Source organism: Leuresthes tenuis, unplaced genomic scaffold (assembly GCF_036924035.1).
Source record: "Leuresthes tenuis unplaced genomic scaffold, fLeuTen1.0.hap1 SCAF_7, whole genome shotgun sequence".
NCBI classification, from domain to species: Eukaryota; Metazoa; Chordata; class Actinopteri; order Atheriniformes; family Atherinopsidae; genus Leuresthes; species Leuresthes tenuis.
In genome coordinates, this window is record NW_027325361.1 from 21368377 (window position 1) to 21395732 (window position 27356).

At 39.7% G+C, this 27356-nt stretch overlaps 1 protein-coding gene across 1 annotated transcript; it reads right to left on the reverse strand.

The window, feature by feature from the left end:
* Window positions 1–21969: 21969 nt before the first annotated feature.
* Window positions 21970–27021, reverse strand: prdx6 (peroxiredoxin 6). The gene is made up of 5 exons (XM_072389852.1): window positions 26844–27021; window positions 24895–25051; window positions 23921–24064; window positions 23234–23380; window positions 21970–22300 (listed from the first exon to the last, which is right to left on the reverse strand). Exons 1-5 carry the CDS (start codon window positions 26933–26935, stop codon window positions 22175–22177), a joined length of 666 nt encoding a protein of 221 aa, XP_072245953.1. The 5' UTR covers window positions 26936–27021; the 3' UTR covers window positions 21970–22174.
* Between the last annotated feature and the right edge of the window lie 335 nt (window positions 27022–27356).

Sequence of the window (27356 nt, forward strand, 5' to 3'; positions counted from 1 at the left end):
GCTCATTATGTCGACAGCCGTTTGTTTGTCAATATCAGCAGCATTTCAGCATCAGTAAGATGAAAAACTGTAAATAACAATCCAGGAAATCAAATGTCCAAAAATTAACCAGCGTTTAATTTCAACCAGCTGAGGAAGTCAATGAAAATGTTATTCTAGTGAGTGTATTTTTGTCCTGCTTTGGAAAAAGGGCAGTGTTTGAAGGAGGAGAAACCAAGTAACTGAGTCCAAGGAAGAAGAGTTCTGGCCATTTCTTCTGAAAATATTAGTAATACAGACGAATGTTGAAAATACCCATAAGCAGTTTTGGGTGCATTGTTTCTGAACCAGGTGTAGTTATGTAGTTCGAGAGAATCACCATCTGTGTCATCAGAATACTGGAGATCTTATTTTCTAGGCTAATAACAGTGTATCAACTCATTAAATTATTTGGTTTGTAAGCTGCATGGTATTTGTTAATAATATTGTAAAGTAACCACAAACAACCAAACCAAATTTAATTTAATAGTGTGATGGTACACTGAGTTGTGCTCCATATAACCTTTACCATTACTTTGTTTTTAACCAGGGTGGGAGTTAAGTTGCCAGCATAATTTTACTGAAGAAGCAGCTGACTGTAGTTCCTCTCACAACAGGGGACTGGTTTATTCAAACTAGACAGAGACTGTGTTTTCACAACTTCAGTCTGAGACTTTTTTAATCTCATCTAACATCACCAGCTGTGTTTTTGTTGTCTTTGACTCATTTTCAGTCTTTCTTTGCATATCAGAATAAGTGCTGACAGGGTCTGTCAAACACTGTGGAGATGTCTCTTTTTTTCAGAGTCTTGAACTATTGTTTATGCTGAGTTGAGCTGTCAAAGTCCTTTTTGACCTGACAGTGCACATGTAGACAATATTTAAGTCTCTCTAAATTGTGAAGATTCTAGCAACACTCCATTCTCTGCTTCAGATTGTGTTGTGTGTCAATGTTATGTAAAATAAGCAATGGTATGTGACTAATTGAGCCAATATATTGAACAGATGTGTCCACCCTGAATTAAAGCCTTTTGTCCACGATTGCATATCTGCCTGAAAAATCATCCCCTAAACACTACTCCAGGCTCTTAACTTTAGACCTCCCCACATACCTCCTTCAGCCTCTCTGGGGAGCCACTACAGGCTGCCTGGCTCCAATGTTCTGTTCTAACACCCAGGGGGGTCTCCATGGCAGGCAAACCCAAATTGTGGTTCCCTCTGATGATACAGGCACACTCATCAACCAGGAATCACAGGAGTAGGGGGGATCACGTGCAGTCATAGGCAAGGTATGAGTACAGTTACTGAGTCACAGTAAATTCATGCAATTGGCTGACATTCAGAAGGAAATTAATGTTTCTCACACAAGCCGTTGATCCATTTCCTTTGTGTACTCTGCCTGGTTCTTTTAAATCTCCAATAAAACTTGACCATCTGTACAAAGCACCTGAACTTAGAAGGGAATGATAGGTGGGTAACAAAGATTGCAGGTTAGCATAACTAGGACAACAAAAAGCCACATGAACTTGAAAATTGAATTCAAATGTTTCAGAATTTTTTACTTGAATTTGCTAAAAACATCCCTCCATAAAATCATTTACTTTTCAGTAACCGGTTTTCTTGCTTAAAAATCAAGTCTCAAGTCAATACAAGTTACAATGAAAATTTTGATACAGCTCACAAGAAATTCAGAATTTGGTATTTGTGTAAAATTTTATAATCTCCATTTTGTTATCCCATCTTTTTATCCAATTTAAGTGCTTACACTTCAACTGTGATATTATTTGCCATGATGGCAGCAGGGCATCAGAGAGCTTTAGACTTATTTTGGTCCAACAATTCAAGAGCTTTATTAATTGGCACCTGATAAAGTTTGGTCTTAAATGAAATGGCAACAGCCAGTGCTTTAAGTCACTCTTTATGAATGCTAACTATGTGAGACAATCTTTAGCGATGCACATCATTCTCCTGTGCATACTTCTGCTTTCTTCTCACTGTCACAGATTAATTTGTGAATTAGCCTGTTAGAGACCCACAGGCCACTTAGAGCCTATTGCCCTCTAACCTCCGGGAGGGGTTAAGTATGGCAATGAGAGGGTCGCAGTGAAGCAAAGGGTTAATTGTCTTCCCTCTCAGAAGTAATCGCCAACATCATCCCCCCCAACCCTCTTACAACACACACACATACAGAGATTTGAGAGCAACAACAGCAGCTCAGTTCCTTTTTTTGCAGCCATATAGATGTTCTACTTGTTTCCTGCTACATGTTTAGCATACCACAGAGAGTTAGAGGGTCAGGCCTTGCAAGCTTCTTCCCCCAGGACTTGATCTGGACTGTACCGTATGGGTCACCACAATACGCAGCAACAACACAGTCTCAGACATTCAGCTCTACTGTGACCCAATATGGCAGGGACCAAGTGCTTCTGCTGATCTGTTATAACCCAGGACACTCAGGAATGATTCCAGCTGTTAGAAGGATGGAGAAAAAAGAATGTTAATTAAAGGGGTTTTTTTTCCATCCAGCTTGACTCGCTTCATTGAACAGTTGCAGTTTATCATCCAGTTTCTGCTGTTCATCTGAAGGACAGTGTGGATGTGTGTGCACACATTTTAGGAGTAATGTGTGTGTGTGTGTGTGTGTGCGTTTGTGTGAGGCAGAGTGGATGTGATTAGGGGACTGGATGGAGAGCAGTGGGGTAAGAGGGTGAGATGGAGAGGCAGAGGAAAGCCAGGTTAGAACGAGAGGGTAATTGCCTGAGATGAAAAATGAGAGTCCTTGACCTTTTGTTACCCCCAGGGATGGCTGATAGCATGAGAGTCCATCCCATCGCCACATCCCTGTGCCACTCCCTCACCAATAAAGATCTTTAACTACAGGGATGGAGGACGAGAGGGATGGAGGTAAAAACAGGCGATGGGGCTCAAGGGGGAGTCACTTGCCTGCTCTTGGGCGTGGTGATCTTTTATTGTGTGTGTGTGTGTGGGTGTGTGTAGATGTGTGTGGGTGTGCGTAGATGTGTGTGTGTGTGCGCACTCATGTCAGGGTCTCAGCTGTCTCAGCCTCCATTAGTCACTAATAGGGCTGTCACTCTGGGCTTTTAACTCTGCTTGTTAGCATGGCAGACAACCAACAAACCTGCTTACGGCTTGCAATTCCAATCCCACAGATGTCTCCATTAGCATTGTTCTCTATCTAGGTCGCTGCGCTTTGTGTACAAAAACTCATAAGTGTAGTGAGAGTCCTTCCTCAACCGCAACACCCATGAGGGTAGGATTCTCCACAGAGATGCTTTTCTTTGGAGAAGATCAACAACTACAAGTAGGCTCATCTGATATAAAATACAGTTTTAGTAGAAACTCTCAAGCGTCTCTCCTGCAACCTGCTGTGTTCGTGTGCAGCATAGTGACAGGTGTGTCTGATAATTAAAGCTCAGAGGTAATGACAGGGTGGTAGACTGAAAAAAAAGACGCCCAGAAGGTGGATAATTACCGGCACAAGTTTACTTTAAGATTAAATATTCTCATCGATGACAAATAGCTCTTTTGTTGAAAAAAGTGGCCCACTTGTTTTTTTCTCTTTGTCTAAAATTCAAATGATTTTTTAATCAACTGAAACAATTTTTTTTTAAATATATGCTTGTTTGTAATTAAACTGCTGTTTAAGGTTTTCCTCAAATACAAGACTAAAGGAGAAGACTCAATCTGGGTTTCCATCCAACCATATTGGTTGTTATTTGGTGTAGATTCTCAGCCATCCAGGTCATAGTTATCCCTAAGACCTTGAGTGCTAGTTCAAGAACCAAGAAGAAGTCAAATTGCCCTTATTCAAGCCCTGAGAACATATTGGTTGTTTTAACAAGATTTTGAAAAAAATAGAATGGAAATTTTTTAAAAATGAGAATGGGGCAAAGTGGGATTTTGGTGATTTGACCCTGAGTGCAGCTGGAGGCGATTGCTTGATTTTAGTTCTTTTAGATGTTAAGTGCTGCCACAGCATCTTTCCGCATTGTCCTAGGTTTATCATGCTCATACCTCTTCAACAAACCCTTTTTAGTTATTCTAAATAACTTTATCTTTTCCCAGCTCAGCTGAGTAGTGGTGTGCTCCAAGGGTCAGTCTGAGGTAGCAAGGTACCCTTTGTGAAAAATAAGTCCAAAATGTACATCGTAAATCTTATGCTGATGACACTCAGTTGTGCATGCTGATAAAACCTACAGACCCCCACAGCCTAGCTAATCTCACAGTGTGTCTCTCAGCGATTAAATCCAGGAAATTTCTTTGCATTCAAAGTTGATAAATCGTAGGTCACTCTGTTTGATTCCACAAATAATTTCTTATCTACACAGTATGTAATATTTATTATCATCCATGCTGCTAAGGATCTAGAGTAAATATTCTAACCGTAATTCTGAAGCTCAAGTTATGCATTTAGGGGCTACACGGTGGTGGTCAGCACCGTCGCCTCACAGCAACAGGGTTTCTGGTTCCGTGTACCCTTTCTATCTGCATGTCCTCCCTGTGTATGCATGGGTTCTCTCTGAGTACTCCGGATTCCTCCCAATGCCCAAAAACATGTATGTCAGGTTAATTGGTGACTCTACAATAGACCCTAGGAGTGAGTGTGGATCGTTGTTTGTCTCATTTGTCTCTGTGTGAGGCTCCAGCACCCCTGATGACCCTGAGTTGGATTAAGTGGATATAGCAAATGGATAGAAGTCAAGCATTTAGTTCAGTATTGTCACGTCTTTCAACTGCTGGCTTACAAAAAGGGTATGCATGCATTTGTCTACTAATACCTTCACTATTGTAATGCACTTTGCTCAAGTCTCAGTCAGGGCTCACTTCGTCATCTCCAGTTGATTCAAAAATGCTGCAGCTGGACTCATTACTTGGACAAAAAGGCACATCCCTGCATTTGCCTCCCTGTACAATCGCCGTGTAAGATGTTGTATTATAAACATTTGCAGCTCTGACTCAACCTGTTTTATCCCTTTTTGTAAAGCACTTTGTAACCTTGTTAAAAGGGTTGGGATTAGAATAAACAACAACTGCTACACAAATATGATTTATTATTATCATCATTATTATTATTATTCCCTGTCTGTGATCCCTTATAACTTATTTCTGTATGTCACCATCTGTATGTTATTCACTAAACATCAATTGACATTACTGGTATCCAGCTTTCATCAACATACCTCCCCCAAGCATTAAATGGTTTTGTGATATTTTGAGTAATTTGGAAAGATATTTCCTTCCAGTTGTTTTTGAGATACCAAAATTGAAAAGACACATAAAAGCAGGTGGACGGAAACACAAATATAAAATATAAAATAATTACTTTTAAAGTTGACGTAAATGGGGGTTTCAGTATAAACACTACATAATCTCTAAAAGTTCAGTTCAAACACAATAAAATGTAGAATGTTAGTAAGTGATAGGATGAGATGATATCCTGGAAAACAGGGACACAGAGCTCACATAGATAGGGAAAACGTTTTAGGAAAAAACAAACAGAACAGGATTGAATTTGAGAGAGCCAGCAGCTGTGAGGAGGAGCAGTTTGTCCTTGTTAAACTTGTGGCCATATGGTCGGCATCTGAGCTGGTTCTGGAGGTGATTTTTATAACTGCTTTTATAGCTTGGCAAGCTTGCACTCCTCCAATGCAAAAGTGCCCTCCAACCTGCCGGTGCATGGCCATTTAGCTGATGGAGAGGAATAAACATGAATAATGTCCTGAACTTTATTCTACATTTGGAATATTAAAAATCACAGAGCACTTTTGTCTTGAAAAGAGATTGGTTGGGGCTGTCATGCCTCACTTGTCCTTTTGTTTTTGTCTTTTCTTTGCTACACTTCTTTGTCTAGTGATCTATCCATCATTCATCCCTCCAGGCCCTCTTGGACAATTAAAGGTTCACAGTGAAATGTGTCCATTTGAAATTAAAACAAACAGCGCTGATTTCAGTCATGTCTTTCTCTAACCTGATGGATGTGTTACAATAGCTGTATGTGCACTAAAGACCTCTCTAGGACTCCCTATTGAGTGGAAAAAGATCACAGTTTGGGTTTTACCAACAGAAAAGGAGACTGTCTAAGCTACACTGGTTCACCATCACATGTATCCCATTATTTGGCCATTACAATCAGAGATAAAGGCTTAGAAAGTGATTATGCTTGATACTAACAGCAGTGATTACTGTATATTTAAGATACGCAACACAATTTCTGTACCTCAAGATTGCTGCGCATTTTTTTATTTCCTTAAATAGTTAAGAAAGCACAGTTTCTTGTGAGTAAAACTACACTATGGGAACCTGCCCTCATTCAGACTCACATAAATTATGTATGCCATGAAGTCCATTTCTTTTCATCTTTTCCCACAAAGTTCATTAGGTTTGCCTGCCGTTGCTGTTTGAGTTGCCAAGCCTCTTCAGCAAATTGCATTTCTCAGGCTTTTCTCTCAGCGTTTGAACTTGAAATATGAAGAGGATCATGTTTCCATGAAGGGGAATTAGTGAGAATGTGTGTTCTTGTCCTGTGTGAAACTGGTGCGTGGACAGACATTTACTCTACATTCTGCTATCAGTCAGCACTTACCAAGCATCAAAAGTCTGTTTAAAAGTCACCTACAACAGCTTTTGTGTTTGCTCTTGTGAAAGAAAAAAAAAATTCATAACACAACGTATTTTACCATGAAACTATTTATATGTCAAACCAGTTTGCTACAAAGTACAGACAGTAGCTGTTAGCAAGGCAACAACGCACTCATAGATTATGTTTAAGTGAAACTGTATGTTGGCTTTCTACTCAGCATCTGAATATGGTATTTCCATCCCATCTTTTGATTATTCTCCTGTGTCTGTACTTTAATTAAGTGAATTCATAATGCCTTGGAGTCTGGCAAAAATATATTTAATTTGTGCAGGTGTTTGTTCACCATCCTGAATGAATTTAAATGTATTTACCTTTCTAAATTAAAAACATGTACATCTACCTATTTTTGTATTTTTTGTAATTTTGTGTGTGAAAACAGTAAAAAACTTTATGAATGCTATGGAAACTGACATGCTTGGAATGAGCACGGCCCTTTGAAATATCATTTAAACCTCAAAATATATTTGATAATGATTGCACATGTAAATAATTGCATTACTTCGAAATTACTTTTAAATTTGAATAATTAAAAACAAATATCAGAAAGCCCATAAACCCTATATTATATCCCTATAGTGGGAACCTGTTCCAACAATTGTGAATGCGCTTGCAGTAAGGGGAGTTAGTTTTTTTTTTTTTAAAGTGAAAGGCAGAGCAACACAACCACCTCAGTGAAGAGCAGTTGAAAAGAAATGTGTGCAATACTTGTTTCTTTCATGCTGTAAAGAGTTGACATGAAAAAAGAAATAAAAAAAGAATAAAACATTTGAAACTCTAAAAGGAAAAAAAATAATAACGTTTAATCACTGCTCTAACTGCCTGTATTTCTAACATGGTAAATCTGACTTATAATACACTTATTCAAGGTGATTGAAAGATACACCTGGACAACTTTGCTAAAGCAGTTTAGACAAAAATGTGCACGGATCCGTGTCTTTTTCTTCCAGTTTTTTAAAAATACTATTAAAATTTGTGTTATATTTGGATAGAAATGCGTCTATTGACATTACACACTGTTACACACACATTATACACTCATTTAATCTTCACACATCTTTCTAATGAAGTCCATGAGAAACCTCAAACATATTTAATAGATCTCTTTTGAAGGAAAAAAAATAATCAAGAACAGAAAATCTCCTACTCCAAGATCATGAAAAGTACGTTCCACTCTCAAAACTTTGATCTTTTCTGACGTTTTCTGTCACAACTGATCATCAAAGTTCCATCCGTCAATCTGGCAACAATGACATGTTCAAAGTGAACACACGCTGATGCACATGTTGGCCACCAAGGTAACTGAGAAAAGTTATCTTATATCTCTGTGTCAGGTAACCACTACAAAGAGGGTTGTGATGTTTACATCATGATGATAGAGTCTCAACTCACCACACTGCTGTGTTCCAGCCCTCTTTCTCTTTCATCATGACGCGTTGTGGATCGTGGCCAGCAAACTGTTCCACGTCTCCTCCGCCCTCCCCTCTCCCACTCGCTGTCACATAAAACCTGACCTTCAGAAACTGACTGCAGGCCCACTTCAAGTGTGTGCATTGTGGTTTAAGAAAATTGCAAAAAGGGGTTTTGTTGAAGGGAGATGGAGAAAGAAAAGCATGATTGCAACTACAGAAAAGATGGTTAAAAGTATTGGATTCAACAACCTTCATGCAGCCACTTGCAGGCAAGGAAAATGGCATCAAAGTGGAGCTGAGAGTAGGGGTGGTACAAAGTTGAAATTTGAACCTCTGCCAAACTATTGTAACAGTAACTGCTCTGCTGCAGCTGTCCTTAAAAATGTTTCCCACCACTCATTTCCCCAGCACATCTGTCCTCATTCCTCCTCTTGTCTTCACTGATGACAATCTGATCACCAAAACATAGAAGTTCTCTCCGCTCTGTAGGGAATCTGACCACACACTAACACGAGGGAGCCTCTATGCACAAACACTGTATGATGGATTGATATGTTATGAAATCTGAAAGAGTGTTTTCCCAAGAAAGAAAGAGGCAAGGTGGAAATAACTCCTATGTCGATGCACAAGCTGGGGTGAAATGGAGGAGAAAGGAGAGGACGTTAAATGGAAAATGGCTGAGTGCCAAGTGGCAAAGTGCCCTTTCAGCTGTCTGCTTGTTTTATACACACTCTTCCATCACAAACATTGCTGTGGACAAGCTTTGGTGAATGTGTGTGTCTGTGCAAGTGTGTCTGCTAAAACTTGTTCAGCTTACCATAAAATGTAAAAGGTCTTGTACCGAAGGGGGACGGTTGAGAAGTGCCTCTTTTGTTCAGCAGACAGGATTGGGGACACTGAGACATGTAATTTAGAGTACAGCCTGACTTCCTGTCAGACACTCATAAAGAGAGATGATAACACACTCATGGAGACGTGCCTGTCACAGACCTCTTGACGGATCTACTGTGTGTGTGTGTGTGTGTGTTTGAGTGTGTGTCTATAAGAGCGCTCATCAGTCAAACTCCTCTCCTCCCCTCTGCATTCAAAGAAGCGTATTGTCTGCTGTTATCTGTGAATCAGTGCAGGAGGAGGAGAGGAGGAGGAGCTGACAGGTTGTAGTTAAACCCTCTGTAGCCTCCCTGCTTTTAAGCTGTAAGTTATATTCACCTTTTAGTGCTGACAAAACAGTCATAGAGCACATTTTACTGAATGATGAATGTGGGTATTGATGGAGAGGCTGGGGTCATTTCAAACAGCTTTGAGTGATGTGGGACAGAGAGGTGACAGATTTAAGGAAATAAGTGAATACAAACATGTGAATGCTTTCCGATTGAACATGCAGGCTCACTGGCTGGCTTGAAGGTCAGGAAACGTGTGTGTGTGTACATGGAAAGACCTTTGCAGTCACCAGATCTCATCGCAGCATACATGGAGGATTTTGGAGCAGTGTTAAACTACATTTCACACCACAGTCATAAAAATGTTGCGCCTTACAAAGACATATTACGTGTTATTTCTGTGACTTGTCAACCACCTCAAACACAGCACATTTAAGATCTCAAGGTGCAGTATAAATGAAATGCAAGTGCTTGTGGCAGAATATACTGTGTACCGTTGAAGGTCCATAATTAAGTGTGCTGTTGTTCAACTTCCTTATCTCAGTAAGATAGATAACTTTCTGTTCAACAGTGTGCAGCAGTGGTTAGTACTATTTACTATTTCTGTGTATTCTCTGTAAATCATACATGTTCACGAGGGATCCCGTTTCTGTGTGAACTAATGTGAACCTGCCAGCACAGGGTTGCCAGTAATACTTTATTGTGGATGAGCACACAACAGCTTTGGTCCTCTGCTGAGACATACTTGCCTTTGTTATGGTTTATGCATGCAGGACTGAGTTCCAATAAATAGGAATCTACAGAAAGATTTATACTGGCCAGGTGCACAATGAATTAAGTCTGTCTCGGGACAACAAATTGCTTAGCAAAGGATTGTCTAGAGATACCCGCAAGCACACCCTCTGATGATGACATTTCTGTCACGCACACCCCACCAAAGCACCAACAGCCCTGTTATGCACTCGCATCTATTAAGAAAAAAAGCTTGAGTTTCAAGTTGACTTTTGAAACTTTAGAGGCAACAACAGTTTCTGAAGTCCATGTTGGCAAAGCTTATTCTAAGAACCACTAAAAGTGGGGTCAGTGAGTCAGGCGACATCTTTTGTTTTTGTTGTTTGATCCAGAAACAGGACATAGTATGACTGAGTTGGTGATTTAATCATAGCACAAGCACATGCTGCAGCATTTTTCATTTATTTTGATCAATCTTGCATGCAGTTTCACACAGGTCCCCTATCTAAAATCAAAGCGTTTGTTATTCAGTTCAAAACATAAAACACCAGAGAGTTGAATAAGTTTAAGGTGGAAAACCAAATCAGCAACCTGAAAGATGCCGAAAAGGGAACTGCAGGATAAGATGATAATCCACTGTTGTTATAGGAGCCCACTAGTTTCACAAATAATCTCTAAATCCATTGTTGCTTGTAATGTATGAATATTGATTAAACTGATTTCTCACTATAGCTGAAATAATTAAAAGTTTAGTGTTTCTCTCAAGTAGAGTAACAAGTGTTCGAATGTTCACAAGTATTTATAGTAATGATAGTACTTCTTAGTAGTTACTTTCGACAAGGGTTAAAGACACTTTAAGATGCCAAACAAGAGCTTTTCAACAATATGGCATTACTTGTATATAACTCTATTCACTGAGGTACAGTGTAAGTATTGTTTGTGCTGTAGTTAGGGTTCCCAGCAGAGTAGTAACCACACTGAATGCAATAAAACAAAGACCTTCCTTTAAAGAGGGCTCTGTTTGCTGTTAAAATCCAGGAGTAGTGGTCTGTAGCCTTTGCCCAGTGTATTCTCCAAATGGTATCAAGTCAATTTTGGATGCTATTTTGGAGAGTGGAGATAAGAAACATGCCCGAAATTCCCCAGCATCCACTATACCCCTCAGTGGCTGATTGTCTGTGCCCTGACATGAGAAAGCCTTGCTGGATACAGGCCAGCTGGAGCAGTGCTGAGCCCCTCTGAGAACAGAGTTACAAAGGCTCACTGTGTTGAAGTGGCACAGAAAACTGCACCCTGGAAGCAGCTCTGGGCAGCACTTTAAAAGTGATTTTTCTGTCTGCCTTTTACCTCCACCCTTCTTTTTCTGTTTTCCTGTTGGCATCAGTCTCTAAGCTTTCTGTCGATCCTCCAGTGTTCCTATTTGTCTTTACAATCTTTCCCTTTCTGTATGGTTTCTCTTTCTTTACAATTTCTGCTTCTTTCTCTTTCTGTCTTTCTGTCTCTTCATATCTATTTATCAGTATAATCAGTATTCAGCGTGGCAGCCTGCAACATGATTTAAGGAGAACGATAACTTTTAAAATAGCCTGCCCTTTCATACACTATCCCATTGGCAGCACTGTTTTTTTTAAATGAAGTGAAAGAGATTTTCGTGCTCTGTTTACCCAAAAATCCCCTGACAACGAGGCTGTAATGTCATCAATGGGAGACTGATAGACTAAGATTAGGTGCACTCAGGTGGAAGCATGGCACTAATCCCTCCATAAGAGGCCTGCAAAAATTGGAGTTAGGTGGCGGGAAAGTCCCTTCCTCACCTGTGACACTTTCTCGTTGCCACTATTTACAACATATATCTCATCTTAAAGGAGCTGTCAGAGTACCTCACCTCATTTAACGTAGTCCTTTTGTCCTCCTACAGCAGTGTCAGCATGTTTCTTGAAAAAAAATATTTTTGTGTTAAATACCTTTTCTTCTTATCTGTGACATTTAACAGGATTTGTGATCTTTTATTATATTTTAGTTAAGCAACCCAGGCAGCCAAAGAAATATCTTGTGCTGAACTTTAGATTTAATCCTTTTATCCCCTCTGGTGACCGCAGTGCTTCTGTCCTAAGCACCCTACTTATACACAACTAAGACCTTTGAGAGAGCCATAAATAGTGCGTTTACTCGAGGGAGGGGGAAAGAAAAAGAAACACATTTCATATTCCATAATCCAAGCATAAAAAGTAAATGTTGAACTTTCAGTTTCTATAAGATAGGGAGCCTCAACGTGGGATGATTCTCACCCGTGCTGCCCACAAGTTCAGTGGATGGAGATTAAAAAAAAGGATCTTTATAAGTTGTGCTCTTCTGATATTATATTGGCATTTATGTTCAAGCTGTTTGTCTTGTTTAACAATAAACAAACAAGACACACTATAACATATTCATCAGTGAGCTAATTTATGGAGTTTTCCATCACTGGACTGATTTGGCTGTTATTGATTTTCCTTTTTGTAATGCTGTTTTCAAAACTTTACAAGCTTTCTGCATTTTCTTATGACAAAGACTCACATTCCACAATTCCACAGTAAACTCAGGGTATTAATTACGTGATAGCAGGACTGATGCACTTCTGTTAGTTTCTCCCATCTCCTAAAAGGAACTCTGGACCTCATTCCTTGTGATGATTGGCTTGTTGGCTGACTGGTTTTATTGGTTCAAAATTTCCTCCATTTTACAGTGATGGAGGTTTCTGTGCCTAGAAACTTTCAGTGCTGGAAATGTATTAATTTATTTTTCTTTTTTCTGTCCTTCCCCAAATCTTTGCCTTTACACAGTCCTTCCCCATGGTTCTACGGCAGGGTGCTCAACTTCATGGGTTGATTATCTCTCACCTTTTTTTCATCTATGAGAGCTCATAAAGACACAAGTTATAGAAGCTGCTTTCAGAACCACTGATAGAAGTAAGATCCAGCAGAGCACAGTAAATAGGATAATAACAATGAGTCAGAAGCATCTTAAAAATTCCAATCAAAAACAAATCCAGATAGTAAAACATGTTTTTGCTTTGTCAAGACTTTTGTACAGATTGAACATGAAATAACAAATGGAATCTATTAGAAGATTAGTCTGAACATGGAGAAAAAAAAATCAATTCCAAAACCATAAACTAGCAAGTTGTTTAAAAAATCAACAACTTGTATTTATACTGCTCACAAATGAACACATTATAATCACTTGTTTGTTTAATCAATCCGTTGATTGAAATCACGAAATAGCGAATGTGACAGTATACTGTGACAGAGGTGCCATCTTGTAAAGAATGCTGCCCTGTGACCTGTGCCAGCTACCACTGTTGTCTGGTCAAAACTGGTGGAGAAGAAAAAAGATGAAGAAAGAATAGGGAGAGAGAGGATGGACTTCCAGGAGAAATTCAATCGCTCTGCCAAAGTGCAAAAACAGCTGATTGATAAACCGATATTACGCTGAAATCTGATTCCCTGCTATATGTGATTCCCTGCTAAATCTGCCCCCCCCCCTTTGGCTAGTTTACTAAAGCAAGCAAATCATGTAATACATTTCAAAGTGTGCAGATAGACTAAGATATCATTTTAGAGGCTTGTCTTACACTGTGTGGCATAAAAGCATGATCCTGAACGCAGCATCCATGCACATATGTTATGATGTCTGAACAAAGCTACGCATAAAGTCAACTTTACATCGAACTTTGTAGAACTTTATTGTCTAGCAGAGAGGGTGTTTGTCATATGAACACGGCGCAGGTTCATACATCTAAAGAAGGTGAGAACAGTTACATGGAAGAAGCATTAATCTTTTCATGTAACTCTTGTAAAAAAGACAGTTGCTACAATCACATCCCATTTTGTGTATTGTTCTTAAGTGAAAATCAATAAAAAGCAAGTTGTAAATTGAGCACCAGTGATAAGAATGGTGAATGCTCGCAAAGCGTGTTGCCTAACTGCAGTTAGGTCATGTTACAAGTTCTGCACTCAGCTCCAGCCTTAGGTGGACCATACCCACGACCATCCAGACATCGGTCAGTGCAAGCTGCTGACCCATGGTCACATAAAGGTGTGGAGCTGGCTACAGACTGCCTTCAGCAGCTTCATATTCAGCCTGACTTTGTTGACCTGCTTTGCTTGTTTGTAATAGAACTGACCTCAGAATCATGGCCACTGGGACAGTCCAAGGTGTGAAACCATTGACCCGACATCTAAGTTGATGTCTGTCTGTCTTTTTGTTCCCAGCAGACAAACCCAAACAAAAAATCAAAGTCAAACCAACTTGTTCCCTCTCCCCCATTTCCACCCTCTCAAATCCTCAGCCCTACCTATGTAAATAAACATGTGTACAGGCAGTCGAGTCACCTTTCCTCCTCGCCATCTCCTGCTTAAATAAACATGCCGGGGGGAAGTGAGGGGTTAATAAGGCCAAGTTTAGGGAAAAGGAGGAGAACGAAGGAGTGATGGAGTCCTGGAAAGAAGGTAGAAGGGGGGGAGACCCAGGGGAGCTCATTATACTCAGTCAGAGGAGACGTTAACCCACATGCATGCATTCTGACCTACACCTCAAAACTTTTTTAACACACACGCAGAGACTTATTACTCTCCACGCGTAACATTTTCTGCCGTAAAGCTCCATTAACGCACAAAGTTTTAAAAGTGTACTTATTGAAGGCAGTAGCCAAGAAAACCCATTGGTTTCTACAAGGTTGAAGCCCACAAACAGAAATATAACATGAAAGAAAATTCCACTGTATCAAATTGTGTGCAGCATAGACTTTGAGCAAGGATTTTGCCTGGAGTTTAGTAGAACTTATTTTACATAGCTAAGACAACACTTTATGTTTTTATTCAACTTTTTCAGATTAAGCAGGTATACCTGTGTTATTATAACACTGCTATATTGTTCCTCTGCCTTTCCCCTCCTCTTTCTCTGCTAGCTTGGCACGGCTTATTTACAAGTCCTTGTTTTATGATCATCACTTTAATTAATAGTTAACTATGGCTCTGCTCTCCCACTGTTGGAGGAACATAAACAAGTGCTAAAGCAAAACATGTGTTACTGTCTCAGCTCTGTGTGCGTACGTGCACATGGACCTGGGTGTGAGAGCCAGGAAAGCCAGGCTGGTTTCATTATACTCCAAACTACCCCATTATGGTTTGGGGAAAATCATCCAAACCCTTAACTGTTGCTATAGCAATGCCATTTCAACTCTCTTTTTTAAATTTCCCTTTCTCTTTACTCCTTCCTCACCTCTGGAGCCTTGACTTTTTTTTTTTCTTTTCCCCCTCCTCCTCTATTCTCTCAAGAATTCACATCACACGCACAAACGTGCAGATTACGCACACACAGGCTCATGTGCACAGACACACCCACACACACACACAGGAACGTGATGCTCTCCTCTCCTCATCTGAGCGATAAAGTTTCACAGCTACCCTCCCTCTGCCCTCTCACACTGACTGCCCTCTGCTGAAAGAAAAATAAACTAGTGGAAAAGAACACAGCTGGTTTTGTCTCTATCTTTCTTTTTTCCCCTTTCTGCTTTATTTTCATCAACTTTTCTCGTTACTAGTGAATTTATGACTCTCTGCTCTTTTAACCATGATATCCAAATCTGTGAGGGGCAGAGCAGCAGGAGTCACTCAGTTAGTTACTGTTGGTCAGTTGTTTTCAGGTAAAGGCAAATACTTTTACAGTGAATTAGCACCAGCCTTCTCTTGAATTGGAAAATAGGTTTTCTTTGATTGGAACAGGAATTTAAAAAGTATCTTTCTATCATTTCAGCTCACCTTTAAAGAATGTTTGCTTTAATTCAAACAAAATATTTCACTTCAGATGGTAAAGTTTCCAAAGATACAAATATCTTTGACTTGTCTGATGTCTGGCATTGTACTATTTAGAAGACACACAGATCTTTTCTTTTTAAATACATTTTATTTTCTTTTGGCTTGAAAAGTGCAGAGGAATAAAGACTATATCTCTAGCTCGTACTGTAAGTCAGAGTGTAGCTTGAGGGAGGAGCTGGTGCAACCATTTTGGATTTTGAGGCTGGGGCTGTGAAAGGTTGCTCCAAACTTCTGAGTTGGAAACCTGACTTATGAGGCATTCATAAGTTTGTTTGTTTGTTTTGTCTGAATTTAAATAAGATCATTTCATGGGGGTATGTGAAATACAACTTATAGATCCTAAACAAACTGCAGGGATGCGACAGTGCAGTTCTTATTACTTTTGGACAGAGTCGGGATAGCTGTTTCCTCCCATTTTCTGTCAGTGTGCTAATTCATGATATAGTGCACATGTAGCTGATTGATTATTTCCAAAAGCTATTCTTTTAATCTGCATGTTAATGGTTACAGTGTAGATGTTACTGAAGTATATTAGGAGCAGGACATGAGGAAATGAAAATAGTCATTCATTCATGGCATGTAGCTCTGTGTTTTGTGGCAGGGCTGATGGTCAGTTATTCTTACTGGATATTGTTTCTTAATGTGTCCTGAATTATAACTGTGCACACATATACACTGCGCAGAGGGCCACACTTTATTATGTGAGCAGCCACTTGCCTTGTCAACATGATGAATCTCTTGGCACTTTGCTGGAGTTGTTTTAAAGCCCAGACACCCTTAGCCATTACTCAGGTGATGTGCCATCGGCTTGTGATCAATGTGTCTCTAATAGTGAGAATGAGAAAGAGCAAAAAGCAAGAGAAAGGCTATGAAATTGATAGAAAGATATAAAGACAAGCCCAGAGAGTGACTGCACTTTTACCATCTCATTCATCACCGTGTTCATTCAGAGCACTAACTTGCGTTAACCTGCAGCAGTAATAGCCTGTCTGGTTGGTGTACTTACGAGGTGCCATCAAAACAATTGCATTTTTCTGGGCACCTGAATCTCACAGCTTTATCATTATGTCTTCACCTCTGTGTATGCAGGGGTGTGTGTGTGTGTCCATAGCAAAGCCTGTCGACCCTTGTTTTAGCAGAAGCGAGGAAAGCTCAAGGGTGACTGTCGACTGTGAGGCAGATAATGCTGCTTAAAGTTCAGCCAAATCCTGAGGTCATCATTCATGTCTCTGTCTGTCTGACCTTCAATCTGCTCATCCGTCTTACTGTCCATCAGTAAGTCTATCTTAGTCGTACTTGGTAGGTTGATACACAGGATCGCCTGTGAGTTTAGCAGAGCAGCATTTTTTTTTTGTAATACTATGAATCATAAATAAAAGGAATCTGAGTGAGGAAGAAGTAAAGGGAAGAATTTGACGATGCATGGGAAAAGGAAGGTGAAGAAGCAAAAACTTTGATAAGGAGGCTGGAGTCAGATGGGGAACGGGCTTGTGCTTAAGTGTGAGTGTGTTCAAGTGTGTGGGAGATGGGGAGAGCGCCGAGCGCCAGGCAATGTAAGAGGGAGAGGGAGTGGGGGGGGCGTCTGGAAAGCATCAAGCCATGGCTGGGCATACATGTGAGTGTATGTGCAAATGTTGTGTGTGTTGTGTAGCTCCTCTGGTCTTTGGCTTGTTAACCTGTGGGTCACGGGCAGCTTCAGGTGATGAAGTCAATGCCTGGCACATAAGATGTGAAAAATGACCTCTCCCATAGCAAGCACATGCTCATGAATAAACACATACATAAAAGCATGCATACTAGCATGTGTTCATGGATTTTCTTACCACAGCACTTTTAAGGGAGTAGCTTGACATTTAAAGGATTTTGCTTATCTATTTGGGGTTTTTTTTACCCAGAGTTATGTAACTGATTTAATTTTCTTGTCTCCCTGTTAAAAGTTTTATATTTAACTTTCAGAAAGTGTTTCTTATTAATGACAACCGAAGCCAAAAAAGAGAACTGCAGTCAGCCAATATGAGTTGGCCCCATAAAGACCCAAATCCAGCAGGGTAGAAGAAATAACTCAGCCCAGGTATCATTTGATCATTCCAAATGAGACGAAATATGCCAATTTTCAACCCAAACTGTCCCAAATTCCTTCACTCAAAATCTTGCCAAATTTGGCAGTCTAGGTGGGATTATTTTCAGTGAGTAACAGTGTTTATGTTTATGCATTTGGCAGACGCTTTTATCCAAAAACTTACACTGGCAGGCAGGTAGGGTAAGGGGGTCTTGCCTGTGGACCCCTACTGGAGGTAGTACCTTTCATGCAGGGGATTTTGAACCCAGGTCACCCACATGACCTGGCAATCTTACCACTACACTATTCAGTCCAGTGTACACAACAAAGTGCGCCAATACTAGCCTAACTGAGTTTTCAATGCATGGGGTATCTCTATAGTATCACTTTCTGACAAACAGGTTACTGTTCTACAGCAAATTGATAGCTATCCTTCAGCGCCTGTCAATATGTCTGAGTCCCATCTTGAAACTGTTGTTTTTCATATCTGGTCTTTCTTTTTACTTCCTTACTACATCATCCCAAATTAAAAGTGTGTAGTTAAGGTTAGGAAAATATCATTTTTAGGTGTTTAAATACACAGTAAATTGCATTTCATATACATTTTTTTTAATAGATATTTTCTGCATTGCTGTGGCAACAGATCGTGACACTGTTATCTGTTAGCTCAGGACACCTGAAGATCCAAAAGTGATATTTTCAAGATTTGTTCAAAACTGATGCAGCAGGCCACAGACAAAGCTCCAGCATGTCATAAGCTGGAAGTGAGAATGTTTCTAAGCACATGTCCTTTGTAGGCTGGAGCAAATGAACATGTCAGTTGTTCTCATTTTAGGAGAGCAGCAAAGAGAAAAACTCTAGCAAGCAAGTTTAAACATCACATCCTGTGAATTTGAGGATAAATCCTTTACACAGACAGCAGAGAAAATCAGAGGGTCTTATTTTTTGTCTGTACATGCATTAGCATTAAAGACCCAGTGAATGTATTCACTCCAAACAAACTCCATAACTCGCATAAACTCCAAAGTGCACCCAACTGAATACCATACTGACCTCTCTTTTCTACAGTGCAGGTAAAACTACAGAGGCTGAGAAAAACACAAAAGGCCACTCTAAGGCTCGTATGTGATTTCTCTGTGGGACTGTTGTACCTTAGTGGTGCAACATGATGGATAGGCTAGGATGATGACATGCATTGTCTTTGCATGAAAAAAAAAGTTTGTTGAAAGGTGATAAAAACACAATGATTCCTCTTTTGTGTCATTCTACAGCGATTAAAACATAGCCTTGAATATTCTATTATGTTTCTACCAATCACATTCTTGCAGATGGAACATTGAAATGTGAAGCTACATCCTGCATCTAGTTTGCTCAGTTTAGGCTCAGTCCTAGAAACAGCTGACTCTTTCACAGGAAACAGCCTACCAGCATTTATAACCTACAGATTACATTTTGTTTGAAAATCTGCACAAGATTTCATGCTAAAACAGAACTAAAGCTTAAGGTTTTATGGTGTTTGATTGGCTATTGTCTCCTTGTGTAGTGTTCTTCTTGTTACATTGCAATGATAAAGCACAGAACCAGTACAATTAGGCTTTTAGAGCAAGACTATGTTTGTGGGTAAGCTAACCAGCAGCCGGTTGTAGTTTCATATTGAGGAGATGTATTTGAGTATTACTAACTAAATCATCGACAAGAAAGCAAATATGCAGATCTCCCAAAATGTTTATGCCTTACAATAAGAGTTTAGCTAAAGCTACACTTCCCAGGAAAAGTGGAATCTGGAGTGTCTGAGAGGAAAACATTTTCTTCTCTGAGATAAGACAAGTTTAATGACAGGTCATTTCTCTCAATATGTGTCTGATCAGTCTAATCCAACAATGTGTTTGTGTGCTGTATAGTCATAAAGAGAGACCAGCAGCTTGTATTGTGTTTTGCCTCGTGAGACCTGGATGAGGCTGGTGTTGTATTACGTGGACTAGTGTGGTTGAGGTGAGGTGGGGAGAGTTGGCTTGATAGCCAAGAAGTGACGGCTGACAGATGAACAGGGTTATGGGAGGAGGAGGGTGAGTTGGCACTGGGCAATTAAGCCGGCGTCTGACACCCAAAGAACTTCTCATGCTCTGGCACAGGCTATTGTAGTCTGGAATTTGAGAAATGCATTTGATCAGTGCGGCGTGTCTGCGTGGGTGTTATTTTGGATGACTCCTGGGGACAAAACAGCCACCAGAGAAGTGAAAGGGAGAACAGACAGAGGAGGCAGAGGGCAAGGGTTACCTGATGAATGTGTGGGCTTTTATCACACATTTGAGAACTTCTGTTGCTGCCAAACAGTTAGTATTTCATCCACAAGTTTAGCTTTCAATATACAAAGAAGGAAACACTGCAAACATGTAAACTTTTTTAATAATTCTGGTATGTGATTGAAAATGAAAACTATTTAATGACATTACTTTTCAAATTGTGTGTGGAAGACAGGAGTGGAAAGGAGGAAGGTCCAAAGATATTTTATCTTGCCTTCCAAACTCTTTGTCACACTCCTCGCTTAAAGGAAATGCCATCTTTTGTCTTTGACCTTAGCATTCCTCAGCCACAGAGTGAATGTGAGGCCAGAGTGCGTGTGTGTGAGAGATCAGCCTTTAGAGAACTTAAAGTAATTAATACGATCCTCAGCCTTGCAGTTTTGACACTTGATTAATCCAAAGACGAAACATACACCTCAGCAGTGGCTTCGGTGTTTTGTCCACAGTTGAGGCCAACCTGCTGACAAAGTGCAAAGGTGAGAAAAGTGCAAAAGAATTCTCTGTCATATATACCTGACTGCATATACTTAGAGGGATATGTGTTTTTATAAAGTACTTTAGCTCCAGTCTGTTTTATTCAACTCAACTAAAACAAATGTGTATCATTTCACCAAATGATATTCTCAGGACTATTATCATTATTATTATTATTGACATGAAAGCAACAGTGTATAACATATTAAAAAGTCCATTACAAGAATAACTGCATTCTGGATCAAATATAAAAAATATCCGAGGGAGAATGGACCTTGGTTACTCCAGTTTTCTCCCACCGTCCAAAAACATGCATGGTAGGCTAATTGGTGACTCTAAATTGTCCCAAGGAGTAAATGTGAGTGTGTGTCTCGTTTGTCCTGTGCGGCCCTGTGATGGACTGGCAACCTGTCCCTCTTGCCCAATGGCAGCTGGGATAGGCTCCACTCCCCCCGTGGCCCTAAATTGAATTAAGCGGGTATAGAAAATGAAGGCATGGAACTGCAAACAACTTTTGACATCTGAAACATGAAGGGCAGGAAACACTTTTTTTTTTTACAGTTATATGAAGGTTCCAGTTCAATTTAGTTAGATTGTTAGTTTGATATTCAGCAAAGTGCACTTCTCTCCTAATTAGATGTTGGATTCATATTAAACTTACAGTGTAGTTTTAGCAACCTTAGAGTAATGAGCTGTTAGATAATTACAGTACCTTAATATTTGTACCCATTTGCAGGACTACAAATGTACTTTGTATTTTTATGGCTCATGCAGTTGAGAAGACTCATCTTCCTTGTAGTATTAGAAATTTCTCAACACCAAGTTTACAGTTCAAACAAAGAGGACAAACAAATTAGGAAACTGCTGAATAATACGGCAAGATTATTCAAAATGACAAAGGCAAAAGACAAAATGGGAGAAAGTTTTAAAAGCTTGTGTTCCTTGAGGAAATCATAACAATACAGATTAAAGTACATAAGCACTCTATAATTAATCTGTCGCAGCCTCTGTAATTACTGGAAGTGTAAATACTGATTTTCAAACACGGCACCACTTTTTAAAAATCGCTACAATTGTTGAGAACAGGTTGGCGCCTTCACCCAAGATGTCAGGGGACAACACTGAACATGTAGTGCCCCCTAGTGTGATAATGCAGCACTGCAACAAAAGAAGAAGGTGAGATTTCTATTATAGGGTTGGTGGAGGACACCTAGTGGTACATGGTCCCAGCAGAGGAACTTGTTACCAAACTTTATCTAAGCATGTTCCAGGCAAAGAAAACCAAACAAAACATAAGTGAAAATTGTGTTTATTCTGGGTAAATAAGCCATTGTACAAAAGTTATTCCTGGCTCAGTACTAGAAACCCAAAAAAGAGAAAACACACCATCAAACAGGATAAGTACATCGCATCATGTTAGTCAGGTCTATGTATGGAGTATAAACCAAAGATTTCCAGGTTAAAATGCTGTGAAAAGCAGCAGGATACTCCTCTTGTGTCTTCAGATCTGGGTGTAGCGAAGGTATTTCTTCCCAGAAGGCACTTCTTTAGTCGTCACACCGTTAGGGAAGAGAGCAGCAGCCTCAGAATCAGAGAGTGAGGGAATGACCATTACTTTGTCACCGGGCTGGAAAAAGAAAAAAAGAAAAAAAAAAAAAAAAAAAAGGGGGAGAAGTGGATCTTAGAGGCAGGATCTGAAATCGTTACCCAATTAGAGGAGCCCTCATCGATGATTTTAATGCAGCAACAACCTGATTTGGGTTCTGTGCCACGTGATCATGTCATGTTCCCAGTCAAAATTAGATCAGACTGAATTTTTAAATTGGTTACTCCAAAGAGAGGAACTCGCATCAAGCCAACAGTTAGCTCAGCTTAGAACAAGTCGAAACAAAGGAATAATCTGAGGTATCAATGTCAAAAAAAGAACATGTTAAAAGTCAGGCTTAGAGGTGCTATTATGTGGATTTCCACCCTTGAACAGAGCCGAGTTAACTGAGCTCCCTGTCTTTCAGTCTTATGATTCAACTAAGATAAGTAAATTACTCTCTGTAGATTTTAAATTACAAATCCAAAAAGGATTTCAAACATCTGCAAAGAAAAGTTAAATCAGCTCTAAATTAGGCTGTGACCCACCTTATCTAAAAATTCTCCACCGTATAAACAAATGGCTTCAACCACATAACCTCCTGTGTGCAGGCAACTATTCCTGTGAGAAAAGCTAATGTTTGGTATCATAACAATGTGGCCTACTTGCATAGCTATGAAACTGTCCCCATTTCCTGTTAAACTGTTAAACTACTAAAAAAAAAAAAAAAAAATACATTAATCTAAATTAAAGTTGTTAAGTTACATTTATAAGCTGAAGGTCTATCTACCATTCTATCTATTCATTTGCCAACTTGCAGTTTTGCTAAACTTACCTTATTTTACTATTCATAGTAAGAGCTTAAGTTTTAATTATGTGGTTGATGTGCACAGATAGTAAAGCCAACCCTACATTGTCAATCTACGAAGACAGATTTAGGACCATTATATTTGAGTCCATGATTTAATAATGTACCTTCCAGTCAACAGGTGTGGCAACCTTCTTCTGCGCAGTCAGCTGCAAAGAGTCAATAACTCTGAGCAGCTCATTAAAGTTCCTTCCTGTGGTGGCAGGGTAGAGGATGGACAGCTTCAACTTCTTATCTGGGCCAATCACAAAGACCTGAGGTGGATTCAGATGACAAAAGTTCAACATAACCCCCAAGATAGGCTCCTTTTTAGACTTGCTTGAATGTGTTCACACAAAGAAGGTAAACGGTAAAAAACTGTTTCACTTTCACTGTATGAAGAGTTGTAAAGTTATGACTCGACTCATTGTGTTGGGGGGAGTAAATTTGGAAGAAAGCCTATTTGCCAGAACCTTTCATAAGCAACAAAGTCAGGGGAGTGTTGATTCCTTTTTAATCTTAACTTCTTCACAAAACTGAAGCCACCGCAGTTCACAGTAGTAGTGCATAATTATCAAGTCCATTAGTTTCACTTGAAAATCCATCAATAGTCTCATGTTATGCTCAACTTCGTATCATGTGCATTCTGTGTTCGATTGCTTTTTACTTTGGTTCACACATCCTAAGCAAAAATATTGCATAAAGCAATCCTGATAGCAACCCCTCCCCCCCTCACCTACCCCCCACTTTCACTTCCGAGGTTCATCAAATGAAGCAATAGTGTATGAATGTGGGCGTAAAGTCTGGTTCCTTACACAGCGAGCAGTAAGAGGCAGTCCATCCTTGTCCTTCTCGTCAGGGTCCAGCATACCCAGCTGCACTGACAGCTCTCTCTTGTCATCAGCGATGATCGGGAAAGGCAGTGTGCTGTCAGCCTCACTGCTGACTGCCAACACATCCTGCGCAGAGGGAAGCACCACATTCAACCGTTACATCTTTGTTAGAGCAGGTCACCCTTCAGTTATTAATTCTCCCCAGCCTGTTATCTTTCTCTACTATTGCAACCCACATCTGGTGAGTGACCAGAGACCCCCAGCTTTCAATCATTAACTGCTGCCTGCTCTATTAAGGCTATGAACTACGTGTTTGATGAGCATCGTAAGACCACCGAAAATGATATTTTCAAGCTTATGCAAATCTAATTTATCCAAGTAGAGAAGAGTGAAGAATTGGTGAAAGGATTTTTTTTCCAATCATGTAGCATTGAATCCCATCAGTGCTTTGCACAGTACCTGCAGCACTTGACTAACTGTGAGCAAGACTTAGTGAAGCATAAACTGAACTTAGGACTTCTGCACTAAAACACTACGACTACTGTTACACCAGAAAACTAAGAGTGCTAAAATTAGGATCTATAGTTTCCTCATATCTTCCAAGTGAGCCAGGCAGAAGCTATATTCATTTTGAGGAAAGGAAACTGGAGAAGTTTGGCTTTGGTCAAAATGAATAGACTTTAAACTGAGATTTCAGGACAGTGAGAAGGTACAAATGATTAACAAGTTGAATATGAAGAGGATTAAAATGTGAGTGCACGGACTTATGAAACTACTGTCAATCTTTGTAGATAATGCCATCTATATCTGCAATCTATACAATGGCAATAATCAAACAATGAAAGCATTAAGAGTGTTAATCACTGCTGTTAATTACCACTCCACCCATAAGTATGCAGTATGCTTTTCCAAGGTGCAGCTGCACTAAACAGTATAGGCATTTGTGCATCCCCAACCTTTATCCAGCTGCGGTGATCCTCAACACTGTCAATGGACAGGGCAATCATCTTTACACCTCGTTTCGTGAACTCATTGCTGATCTGAGCAGCACAAGCCAGCTCAGTGGTGCAGACGGGAGTGAAGTCCCTGGGGTGGGAGAAAAGGACACCCCACCTACAGAGATCCAGAGTGTTTTTGTTATAGAGATCAAAAATAAAAATTGCCACAATCACCAAAAACAACTGAGTGTAGCTTAAAGTTTTATGATGTGATCATTTGAGTCACAAGTTCAAATAGCCACAAGCTAAAAGACAAGACAACAACAGAATATAAACCTAGCAGAGCTCTTAGATCAAAGGACTCAGGTCAGCTGGTCCAGTTCAGAGTCCAGACAAAACATGGAGAAGCAGCATTTAGCTGTTATGCTGCAAACAAGTGGAACAAACTGCCAGTGGAGATTAAACTGTCACTAAATGTAGACATTTTTAAATCCAGGTTGAAAACATTTCTTTTCTCATGCGTCTATGCATGAAATCTGCACGGTATCTTTTAACTTATCTAGATTGTTGCTTGTTTCTAAAACATTTTATTTGTATTTCTTTTTATTCTTCTAATGCTGCTTCCACACCCCGCTGTAATGCTTTCATTTTATGGAAAGCACTTTGAATTGTTTTGCACATGAAATGTGCTATACAAATAAACTTCACAGTATTCTCTATGCTTCAACTTCCCATATGCAAGCACAAAGCCAATTTTAGGTTTTTGATAGGGGAATTTAGTGAATCTTGTGATGATCACCTGATTACTGTGTGGCCAGAAGGCAAGATTTGACCAGGACAGTTTGACATCACTCTGAGCAGGTTTTTTTTTTTTTTTTTTTTTTTTTTAAACTTTCAGCCAAAGAAGTTTGAAATGTGGTTGTGCAGAGTTTGTTCCCATTTTCTTTTCTTTTCCTTTTCAAACTTGGATTTAAGCTCCCATTCTCTCTGGCAGCAACAGTCTTTATGGCTAAAAAACAAAATGGGAAGCCAAAAAAACTAGGACAGTTTTAACAGATGACTGCTTCTCACAGCCCAACAACTATTCCCAGTGAAGAAACAAAAGGTGGTCACCTGGTGGTTTTCAATTGCGTGGTGCTCTTCTATTGCATAACCAAATTTAAGTATGAGGGGGAAATTAGGTGTGTGTGTGTGTGTGCACAAGTTCAATGCATCTATTCATGTCCAACCCAGGAAAGCTTGTGTGTATGCATGCAGACAGAGTTATTCAACCCCCCTCTGATTTTTAGAACAACCTAACAGAGCAGGGCATTATGGTTGGGTGCCAACTCCCTAAGTACAGTCCCAAGTTCACTCGAAAATATTTAAAACTGATTTCATACCTCTGTGACTGTAATCATTCAATTGACACAAGCTGTCCTAACTCTTGTGTTTATCCAACAATGTTCCAGGAGTATTTGCTCATTCGAAACCATTAAAAACAAAATAGTGAGGCAGAGTTACTGTGACCAACACGAGAGAAATGATCTGCAGAAACTGTTTAAGTTGCTGCTTTTATTGAGTTCTGACCATTTTATGGCAACAAAGAGCAATGAGGAAACATTCTTTTTTTTTTTTTTAAACTGCTCTTCTACACGTTGCAGAATTTGTTGATGAATTTAGAGACCTCATCGTCTGTATTGTTTCATTCGGGTTTGTTGCTCACATAGGCCCACCCTGGAAACACTTTTACTCGAACTCGAAGATTGAGTGTAGTTTGGGGCGTCATGCTTGTGTAACCCTATCTGCGTCAGCGAGCTGTAACATAACACTCATCGTAAACTTCGAATTAGTTAAGATTCTGAAATTAATCACTATCCTGTGGACTATCTGTCAGTACTAAACGGCAAGTTGCATTGTTAGACCTAAAATCCCTAATTCAGAAAATAAATTAGCCCCAACGCAGCGGTGCAAGCCTGCGTACTTACGAGCTGCCCAGAAAATCATGGAATTTTATCCTTCCGATGGTGGTATTGGCCTCGAAGTTTGGGAACTCGTCTCCCAGCAGAAGTCCAGGCATGGTCGGCTCCTCTCTGCAACTTACACGTGTGGAACCTATGTAAAAATCCTGCCTCTCTGGTATGCACTACTAGCTGATCCGAAACATATGAATGGACCGGATAGGGGCGGAACCAACGTCACAAGCTCACCGGCCAATCAAAAAAACAAGTATGGGTACATAGTTTTTAAACTTTGAACTTTATTCAATGACCAATAACAATTCAATTCAGTTCAATTAAATTCAATTACATACAAGAAAAGGGACATAACCACAATGGTTGGATCTGCAAATATATATATACACACACATACATATATATATAATTAGAAAATAATTTTTGATATTTTCTACCCACACTCTTCAACAAAAAATAATACATTCCATCTGTTAAATTCAATTTTACGCTTTCATACCGATCGCTGAAAAGTTTTGAAAACAC

What these genes read in the sequence shown, in the direction of transcription:
- prdx6 (XM_072389852.1), bottom strand. Translation starts at nt 26,935, where the DNA reads ATGCCTGGACTTCTGCTGGGAGACGAGTTCCCAAACTTCGAGGCCAAT. An exon ending in ATCACCGCAGCTGGATAAAG is followed by an intron (nt 24,065 to 24,894) that starts GTTGGGGATGCA and finishes CCCTCTGCGCAG; the next exon opens with GATGTGTTGGCAGTCAGCAG. An exon ending in CCACACCTGTTGACTGGAAG is followed by an intron (nt 22,301 to 23,233) that starts GTACATTATTAA and finishes TTCTTTTTCCAG; the next exon opens with CCCGGTGACAAAGTAATGGT.